General features: G+C 35.9%; 1 protein-coding gene across 4 annotated transcripts in view; it reads right to left on the bottom strand.

Moving 5' to 3' along the window:
• Window positions 1-11045, bottom strand: part of SPEN (spen family transcriptional repressor) — an 89167-nt gene that overhangs the window by 13482 nt on the left and 64640 nt on the right. For all 4 annotated transcript variants that reach the window (XM_017665936.3, XM_017665935.3, XM_036999944.2 and 1 more), the window contains 4 exons: window positions 5682-5807; window positions 5239-5352; window positions 3140-3253; window positions 2062-2162 (listed from right to left, as the gene is read on the bottom strand). In XM_017665936.3, coding sequence (XP_017521425.3) covers window positions 2062-2162; window positions 3140-3253; window positions 5239-5352; window positions 5682-5807 — 455 coding nt within the window. The remainder of the gene's footprint in view (window positions 1-2061; window positions 2163-3139; window positions 3254-5238; window positions 5353-5681; window positions 5808-11045) is intronic.

Raw genomic sequence — 11045 nt, 5'->3', positions numbered from 1 at the left:
AAACTTACCTTGAGAATCACTTTGGTAAAGTGTAGGGCTCAATGCACATTAGAAGGTAGGAGCCCTGGGTTTATCCCCAGTCCATCTGCTTAGCAGTCTTGTGTCCTTATCAGCAAAGTCGCCTGACCTTCAGTTCCCACCATAAGTAACACAGGACAAGAGTCAAGGCCCTATGTCCCTGACACACTATTTGAGGGAATACATGAAGTATTACTTTTAAACTGCAGAGCCCTATACAATTGGGTCATGTTTGCATTCCTAGGCTGAAATATACATTACAGGTAAAGCATTTCTTCATTCATGTATCAACTATTCAGTGGGATGATTTCCTTCCACACTATGGAAAAGGCAAAGCTCAAGTTCTACTGCAAGGAATGCATTCCATAAGCACTGCCATCTGAAACCAAATGGGGCAAAACTGGGTCACAGTGAGTACCATACCCTCCTGCTTTCTATTTTAGGAGATAAATTAATTCAACAGAAATAAATACCCATGGGTAAGAACGGGACAAAGCTACCAGTAAAATGAATGAATTTAAGTGGTAATACATGAAAATTAACACAGCATTATCCAACCCTTACAAGACATTATTCTTTGCACAGAGTATGCACAGAGTATTTTATGGATTTTTTTTATGTCTCAGGTGCCACTAGACCACCAACACACATCTTCCACTCTTATGGCTAAGAATTCCGATAAACCTTAAAGTATACAAATGATTTCAAACTGCTCCTGAAGGAGCCAGGATGGAGAACTTTTTTCCTCTCTCCACAGACATATATATTCTCCTGCTTATGTTCTTTCTCTCAGTGTATCTCTTTCACTCACACACATACATACACATGACTGACACAGAAAAGTCTCATATCAAGACTGACTTTCTGGCTGGAGGACTGTTGAATTTTGATATTTGGGAATGTGGATTCCAATCTGCTAGTGAAAAAACATCAAAACCTTACAAGTTTTGGCTTTTGGGAATTTGGCTGTGGTGGATATTTTTCACTTAAAAATCTCCTAATTATTCAAAGACCATTACACAATATTCCATGACTCAAAGAAATATGTATCTTCTATGATTTACACAAAATGAAGGGGCAAGAGGAGGCAGGAAAAAGGAAGTGCACTCAATGGATTTCTGGCAGCATGATCATAATTTACACTTGAACCTAAGCATCTAAAGGCATTTTCACACTAGCCTTTTGTCTAACAAATATGTAGTATAGGGGTAGAGATCTAGGGGTAACATTCCAGGAAACTTATCAAAGAGACATGTCTGGACAAACAGCTTGATCATATGGACGATAGTTTCCATTTTCATATGTGATAACTATTGAAGCACTTGATGACATTATGTTAGGATGTTTTAATATATTCAGTCTGAAAAAGAATTAATCATCAGTTTGGGGGCAGTTTTAAGCCAATGGAGATAGCCTGATTTAAGAATGTGAGACCTTAAATGATTCTGAACTGTAAAGTTTCCTAAAGCAGCAGAAAAAATATCAAATGCTACACACAATGGTTGAAAATTAACAAGGGGAAATAACCTTTATTTTTTACATTGCAAGAACTACCAATTTACATAATCTTTGGCTTACTGATTCACAAATTAAGAGATCTGAATTTAAAACAAAGCTCTTTTGAAAGCTTTTTTGAAAAATTTAATAGTATGAACACATGCATGGTGATAACCTGCATGTTGTCATTCCTAAATATGCAGGGCATTTAATTCTTTATAATGTACTTCAACATGTTATCACATTCAATTTAAAACTATAAGGCAGAATGATTTATGCGTAAGTTATAATCTAGCAAAATGCAACACTCAAATTTTAGGAGCATTCAGTGAGAAATGTAGAAAGGTTACCCCAAATCCCATGAACCACATGAAAATTGGATTCATTAAAAATAAATATTTTTTTCTATATGAGGGAAGAGGAGGGAAGCATTTTGGGAGAATGAGAGTAGAAACAAGGAATAAAAAATAAAATTTAATCCCATCTAAGTTTCATGTATTAGGCATTTTAAAATTCAAGCTATGCTGATAGGTTTAAAATACATACCTTCTTTCTGCTAACATTTCATAAAAGTCTCTGATATCTTGACCAGATTTTTCCATACAGTGATAAAATGCCAGCTGACTTTCCCGATTTGCAAAATCCACCTTAACAAGAAAGAATAGCAGGTGTTTGACGCAAGTTTCAGATTTTAATGATAGAAAGTGTTAATGACTTTCAAACTTTTTCCTAATATAGCCCTCTGGATAAATTTCAAGAAAGAGCAATTTACCTCAATTATGTGAAATAGTCCTCATAAATGAAACTATGTCCTTAACTTGAATCTCTCTCAACAACAAATCTTGATAAAGAATTATAAAGAAACCAGACAGCCTAGTTCTGAACAAGTGGAAAAAGCAAAATGGAAAACTGAAATAATACCTACCAGGATTCTAGGTTGTCAATAATCAGATCAACTAAATCCAGCAATCTTTGCTGTGAATAAATTTTCTGGAACCAAATTTAGAACATAAAATAAAATAATGGGACATTTAAACTTTACTTACACAGCTGGGCATCAGTCACTAAAGCATATGATACCCATCATCTATCAGTATCTTATTTTCAAAAGACATTTCAATCAAACCACCATAGTTATTAAGTATATAAATTCCTTCAGGCTATCATGAATGAAAGTTTTTAGACAAAAACACCAGATAAAGATCATGCTTTCAGTGGTTAACCACTGCTCAGGAAAGGAGGAAAGAAGAGGAAGAGGGGGATCATTTAAGGGAGGTGGGCGACATCTTGAGCTCCTGGGTTGCAGGTACCCACAGATGACTGTTGTCTACATGCACCAGGTGCATGTATGTGAGCTTCAGGCACCTGGGGCACAGAGAGGCACACTTTCTTGAATGAGAGGATACTTAGGGAAGATTCAGTGACTAATGATTTGAAAGAACTGTGCTATAAAGTAGCTGAGTATAAAAATTGTAATATCCCCTTTAAAAACTGAGGAAACACAATTCAATGTTCTGTAAACCATTCCCCATGCTAGCCACCTAGAAAATGCCAGTGCTGTGATTAAGAGGGAGGGACCTGAATACTATTTTGTCTTGCTTCATTTTCAAATCATTCTCCACACCTTAATTTTATTCCCACCAATTTTCCTCCCCTTGGTCTCTTTTACAGCTGCTTGTGCATATTCGATTTCATTGTAGAGAACCAGGGCCATGCCTTTTAAGCGGTCAAACACCACCTATAAAAAAAACAAAAACCAAGTAAGAGACGAATCCACTAGACTTGGTGTCAGTCCCAACAAAATCCTAAATCAGAAGGACACTGCCAAGAAAAAAAACATGTATTCTATTCTAGAAAAATGTCAGGTTTTTCTTGATGATGCATGTTATACCAAAACACAATAGAATATATAAGGACTTAGAATCATGTATGTTGTGGTTTGAGGTATATCATGCCTCTTTGTTTTTCTGTATTTTATGCTGTTTTCCATGTTGACTGAGTACTTACTGCATTTAGGTAAGCATTCTTCTAGTTTTGGCTGAAAAAATTAAAAAACACCCTTGCAAAAGAGAAAAAAAATGTAGAGTAATGAATCAATAACAAATTTCAGTGAATTCTGGTTTTAAGTAACACTGTTATTTTTAATCTGCTGGATCTTTATTTATACTAGTCTGTGAGATGTGTTGTTGAGATTTGTGTTTCTCCAAACAACAAAAGGTACATTTAAAGAAATGTCAAAGTTATGCAACACACCCACCACACATGAATTTGCTTTCAAGGGGTTACAAAGCTTTACCTTCACATAAGAGAATGAGACCAGATGCCCATTTTCTGTTAATGTTTGTAGGAGAGTTACATAACAAACATTTGGTTAGATGAATATTCTGTTGTGTGAATGTCCTATAAAGTCATCGTTTAAAAATACCAAGTCTAATTACATATTAGAGTGAATATAAATAATTATATAATCAGACTGCCTCATTTTAATATAAGACAAAATTATAAAAATCCCTAAGAATGCTGGCAAGGATACGGAAAAAAGAGAACCTCTACACTGTTGGTGGGAATGTAAATTGGTGCAACCATTGTGGAAAGCAGTATGGAGGTTCCTCAAAGAGCCAAAAATAGAAATGAATATTCCACTTCCAGTAATTTACCTGAAGAAAACAAAATCACTGATTCAAAAAGATATATGTACCCCTATGTTTACTGCCACATTATTTACAATAGCCAAGATAATGGAGCAACCAAAGTGGTGATCAATAAGTTAATGGCTAAAGAAGATGTGGTACACATACAAAATAGAATATTATTCAGCCACAAAAAAAGAAAGAAATCCTGTCATTTGCAACAACATGGATGGACCTAGAGGGTATTATGCTCAGTGAAATAAGCCAGATGAAGAAAGATAAATGCCATATGATTTCACTTTTTTGTGGAATCTAAAAACAAAATAAAATGAAATGAAAAAAATAGCAGTAGACTCATAGACACTAAGAAGTGACTAGTGGTTACCACAGGAAAGGGGTTGGTGTAGGTGGGTGGGTGCAGAGGGGGAGGGGGATAAAAGGGCACAAAAATCCTCAATCATAATATAAGTTGGTCATGGGGATGGTAGTATAGCATGGAGAATAGAGCCAAAGATTCTGTAACATCTTCCTATGTTGACAGACAGTAACTGCACTAGTGGCGGGGGTGAGGATTTAATAATACAGGTAACTACTGAACCACTGTATTGTATGACTGAAACCAGTATAAGATTGCGTATCAATGAAACTTCAATAAAAAAAGAAAAACACTAAAAATCCCTAAGAAACTGTCTAACAATATTATGCAGATTAGCTTCAAAATTAATCACCTTGGCTGGTTTAAAATCGTTTTTCAAAATATTCATCTCTGTGATGGGGTATGTAGTGGGGACTTGATAATGGGGGGAATCTAGTAAACAAAGTTGCTCATTTTGATTGATATTAATGATATCAGTGATTGTGTATTAATGATACCAAAAATAGAAAATAAAATAAAATAAAATAAATTGATTCATCTCAGAAGCTAAGAGATACAAATGCCCTTCTAGACCAAATTTTGGAAAAGAGAATTTTATCATGTGACTTATTATTAAAAAGAAAAAGTCAGTTCTAGAAAGTTGGGACTAAAAGGACAGAATATCAAGAATAGCAAGTCAGAAGTAACTTTATACTACACCCAAAACCCCCCACCTACCTTTACAACAGGCCCATATCTGCAGAAGTGTCGTGTTAAATACTGATCCGATACATTTGAAGAAAGCCCGTCTAACCACACGCAGTTTGTAGGCATGCTCTTTCCAAAACCCAGCTGAATGTAAAAGATAAAATTTCTATTAGTAAAGTCACCAATTATTCAACTACAGAATTCTGAGAAAACTTGTCTTCTGTAGAATTTTATCAAACCAACACCTCAAATTGGAACTATCTAGTTAAAATATAACAGAAATTCACAAAAGTAATCCTAGCTGGGGAAGGAAGTGTTAATTAGGGTTACAGTAGTCCAGGATGAGGATGCAAAGAAGTGTACTACCTTAATGGTTCTCTCACTGTACTGCTGCAATTTTAACTACTCAGACATAAGCACAAAATAACTTTAAACTTAAAACACAGCACAATAACTTAGGCAAAGTCCTTTACCTTGAGGCGATTGTTTCCAAGGTATTCCCCATCCATCTTCTTAATGGCCTTACAAACACTGGCAATATCGCAGTACTGCAAGAATGCATACTGAGGAACTCCATTTACTTTCTTAATATCAATATCCTAAAAAAAGCCAATGATACTACTTAGTGATATGCCAACAAGAAAATAAATAAGAATAAACGAAGTCCATATGAACTGTTTATTTCTCAAGACATATTCAAAAAAAACATTTAAACTGTTAATCTTAATGCAACTGTAAAGTTAGAGTCTAAAAAACTACTCAACATAGCATTTGTAGTCACAGTGAAACCTTCCTGTATGAAGCTTTCTGCAGAAGACCAACTGCACTGCAACTCAAAATTCAAAATCTAAAACCCACAATACCTGTGTGGTAATAAAGGAAAAGTAGCCTACTCAGTGAAAACCTAAGAAATAATTCCCTTCTCTAATATCTAAAATCCTTAGCAGGGGTAGGCCATTTAAAATACAGTATCTGAGAAGAGGAAGAATGACAATGAAATCAAGTTTTTTAAAAATGTACAACCCTAAATTAGAAGATTCATTCTATCAATATATCTAATGGATTCAAGCCTGGTGATTGATAAATATGGTTAACAGTCTCTCATATCCAGAATGAATGGATATATAAATACTTGAACTACCTTTTAAAGATGTATCAGAACACTATCCTTGGATTAAAGAACACTATAAAGGAACACTCCCATCTCTTTGGAATGCTTGAAACCTGTAGTCACACCTGACCCTCCACTCCTGCCTATTTAGAGGAGGTGGTGAAAAAACCTGGCTTACACATGAAAAAAAAGACAGTTGAATGGCAAACCTTGCACTTAAACAATAATGACCTGGACACATATTGGAGAGTGTAAGTACTGTGATTATCTAAGCCTCCTTAAGAGTCACAAGCCAATAATCAAAACCTGAAACAGTGCAAAATGAATAATGCATTTAAAGAGCTATTTGATGGACCCTTAAAAAAACAGTAATTTATACTCAAAATTGCTCTAAGTAATGGTAAACAGGAACCGATTTTCACCACGTATGGAGAATGTAATAACTCAGGATAACTCCATTTAAGAGAAATGGTCTCCAAAGAATATTGGTGGGTAGACTCATTAATAGGTTCTTCTAGCTCTAGCATAATCTTATCAATAAGTGACAGACCATTTTCCTGAAGTTTGTGTCAAGAAACAGTGACACTCATGAGCAATTGCAAACATCATGAGATTAAGGTTTTCAAACAGAATACTGACTTGTCGATCTTACTGAGAAGCACAGCTCTTAAAATAATTATTCCATTTTTAGCAACCCTGGTGATAAAAATACATCTGTGGGCCCAAATACAACTTTTCCTAATCCTCCAATATTTAAAGTAGCAGCTACCTTCAAGTAAGAGTATGTGTGAAACTTTTACCAGCTCACTGACTCATGAACATGAAACAGCAAAATTAAACATCATTGTATAAAGACAAGAAGCTAGAGCTCAGGGAGATAAGTGAAATCCAAGTCACTCATTAGGATAGGCAGTGGAGCTAGAACTGGAGTATACACCGCTCTTACACAATAAAAGAACTTAAACAAATCAAAATAACTGAAAAAGGAAGAAAGATGAAAGTTTGGTTGGTATAAATCTATAAATATATAGCGCCTATTTTTTCTTCACTTTCTTATCAACGTCTTCTATCTGTTGCCCACAGACCCTATGAGGTTTAGATCAGCCACAAATACAAATTATGTTTTAATCACATAAGATTATATCACTAAAAAAAGTAAGGACTTTTGCTTACAGCATTAGTGTATAAAGATGGATAGACAAATGGACATACACACACAAACCTGAAAGATTAACAACAGCTGTTCCTACCCCAAACCTTTTTTTTACTCTCTGAGATCCAAATATACTAGAGAGCAATTTCTTCACCGTTATTAATATAGAGAAAGTCTAGGAAAAACAAGTAATTTCCCTGTATTTCTCAAACACGAAACTAAACAGTATATCCCATGGGTACAAAGCTGCAATCAAACTATTTTCACTATAAATTGACTCAAGTTTTAAGTCACAAGGAACAGAAAAATATTTCTATTCCTAAATCTAACAATGATTTGCATAATATAAGAAGTGTTTCTAATTAAAATTTCAAAATAGAACTGAGCTTCCAACATGACATCCACCTTTAGTAATTTTCCTGGTACTTTTGATGTGCATTGTGGTAACACCACAACTATACACTAATCAATCTGTTTCTTCTTTCGTTTATGAACACATTTTCTCTTCCAGATATTCCTTGCAACCCACAGGCCTAGAGATGACATTAAAATAGCACCTGATGGACAAAGAGAGGTAAGAAAAATGGATAGGAAAATACATAGCTGACTCTTGAACAACATGGGTTTGAACTGCATAGACCCACTTAGATGAGGATTTTTTTCAATAAATATATTGGAAAACTTTTTAGAGGTTTGTGACAGTTTGAAAAAACATTTTATTTTCTCTAGGCTACTTTATTGTAAGAATACAGTATATGATATATATTATATACAAAACATGTATTGTCTGACAGTTTATGTTATTGGTAAGGCTTCCAGTCAATAGCAGTATATTCATTTTGGGACAATCAAAAGTTATATGCAAATAACCTGATTAAAAAATGGGCAAAGGATATGAAGAGACAAGTCTCCAAAGAAGAAATTCAGACGGCTAACAGACACATGAAAAGATGCTCCACATCACTAATCATCAGGGAAATGCAAATTAAAACCATAATGAGATACCACTTCACACCAGTAAGGATGGCCAGCATCGAGAAGACTAAGAACAACAAATGCCGGCGAGGATATGGGGAAAGGGGAACCCCTCCTACACTGCTGGTGGGAATGTAAGCTAGTTCAACCATTGTGGAAAGCAATATGGAGGTTCCTCAAAAAACTAAAAATAGAAATACCATTTGATCTGGGAATCCCACTCCTTGGAATTTACCCAAAGAATACAACTTCTCAGACTCAAAAAGACATATGGACCCCAATGTTTATTGCAGCACTATTTACAATAGCCAAGATATGGAAGCAACTTAAGTGTCCATCAGTAGATGAATGGATAAAGAAGATGTACATATACACAATGGAATACTACTCAGCCATAAGAAAGAAACAAATCCTACCATTTGCAACAACATGGATGGAGCTGGAGGATATTATGCTCAGTGAAATAAGCCAGGCGGAGAAAGACAAGTGCCAAATAGTTTCCCTCAGTTGTGGAGCATAACAATGAAGCAAAACTGAAGGAACAAAATAGCAGCAGACTCACAGACTCCAAGAAGGGACGAGTGGTTACCAAAGGGGAGGGGTGTGGGAGGGTGGGTTGGGAGGGAGGGAGATGGGGATTGAGGGGCATTATGTTCAGTACACATGGTGTGGGGGGTCACAGGGAAAACAGTGTAGCACAAAGAAGGCAAACAGTGAATCTGTGGCAGGGGTGTGGGAGGGTGGGTTGGGAGGGAGGGAGATGGGGATTGAGGGGCATTATGTTCAGTACACATGGTGTGGGGGGTCACAGGGAAAACAGTGTAGCACAAAGAAAGCAAACAGTGAATCTGTGGCATCTTACTATACTGATGGACAGTGACTGCATTGGGGTATGGGTGGGGACTTGATAATGTGGGTAAATGCAGTAACCACATTGTTTTTTCATGTGAAACCTTCATAAGAGTGTATATCAATAATACCTTAATAAAAGATTTTTTTAAAAGTTATACGCAGATTAGCACACATAATGTAGGGGGATGCATGGGGAAGGCAGTACAACACAGATAAGACAAGTAGTGACTCTATATACTACGCTGATGGACAGTGACTGCAATGGGGTATGTGGAGGGGACTTGATAATGGGGGGAGTCTAGTAACCATAATGTTGCTCATGTAATTGTACATTAATGATACCAAAAAAAAGTAATATGCAGATTTTTATTACGTTTTTGTTGCAGTTAGCTGGGAGGGGGTTTACCTCAACCCCCATGTTGTTCAAGGGTCCAGTATATATGTGTAAACAAAATACAAATATATATGTTTTTACATACACATACAAAATAGCCCCCAATGGATTTTTTTTTTTTTGGAGCATCTTTTCATGTGCCTGGTGGCCATCTGAATTTCTTCTTTGGAGAAGTATCTGTTCACTTCCTCTGCCCATTTTTTAATTGGTTTATTTGCTTTTTGTTTGTTGAGGTGCATGAGCTCTTTATATAATTCGGCTGTCAACCCCTTATCAGATATGTCATTTATGAATATATTCTCCCATACTGTAGGATGTCTTTTTGTTCTATTGATGGTGTGCTTTGCTGTACAGAAGCTTTTCAGCTTGATATAGTCCCACTTGTTCATTTTTGCTTTTGTTTCCCTTGCCCAGGGAGATATGTTCATGAAGAAATTGCTCATATTTATGTCCAAGAGATTTTTGCCTATGTTTTCTTCTAAGTTTTATGGTTTCATGACTTACATTCAGGTCTTTAATCCATTTTTAACTTACTTTTGTTTATGGGGTTAGACAATAATCCAGTTTCATTCTCTTACATGTAGCTGTCCAGTTTTGCCAACACCAGCTGTTGAAGAGGCTGTCATTTCCCCATTGTATATCCATGGCTCCTTTATCGTATATTAATTGACCATATATGCTTGGGTTTATATCTGGGCTCTCTAGTCTGTTCCAGTGGTCTATGGGTCTGTTCTTGTGCCAGGACCAAATTGTCTTGATTACTGTGGCTTTGTAGTAGAGCTTGAAGTCAGGGAGTGTAATTCCCCCCACTTTATTCTTCCTTCTCAGGATTGCTTTGGCTATTCAGGGTCTTTCATGGTTCCATACGAATTTTAGAACTATTTACTCTAGTTCATTGAAGAATGCTGTTGGTATTTTGATAGGAATTGCATTGAATCTGTAGACTGTTTTAGGCAGGATGGCCATTTTGACAATATTAATTCTTCCTATCCATGAGCATGGGATGTGTTTCCATTTATTGGTATCTTCTTTAATTTCTCTCAGGAGTTCTTGTAGTTTTCAGAGTGTAAGTCTGTCACTTCCTTGGTTTGGATGCAATTGTGAATGGAATTGCTTTCCTGATTTCTCTTTCTGCTAGTTCATCGTTAATGGATAGGAATGCAACAGATTTCTGTGTATTAATTTTGTACCCCGCAACTTTACTGAATTCAGATATTATATCTAGTAGTTTTGGAGTGTTCTTTAGGATTTTTTATGTACAATATCATGTCATCTGCAAACAGGGACAGTCTAACTTCTTCCTTGCCAATCTGGATGCCTTTTATTTCTTTGTGTTGTCTGATTACTGTGGC

The sequence above is a fragment of the Manis javanica genome, chromosome 4 (assembly GCF_040802235.1).
Source record: "Manis javanica isolate MJ-LG chromosome 4, MJ_LKY, whole genome shotgun sequence".
Taxonomy (NCBI): Eukaryota; Metazoa; Chordata; class Mammalia; order Pholidota; family Manidae; genus Manis; species Manis javanica.
This window is presented reverse-complemented; position numbering and strand designations above follow the sequence as displayed.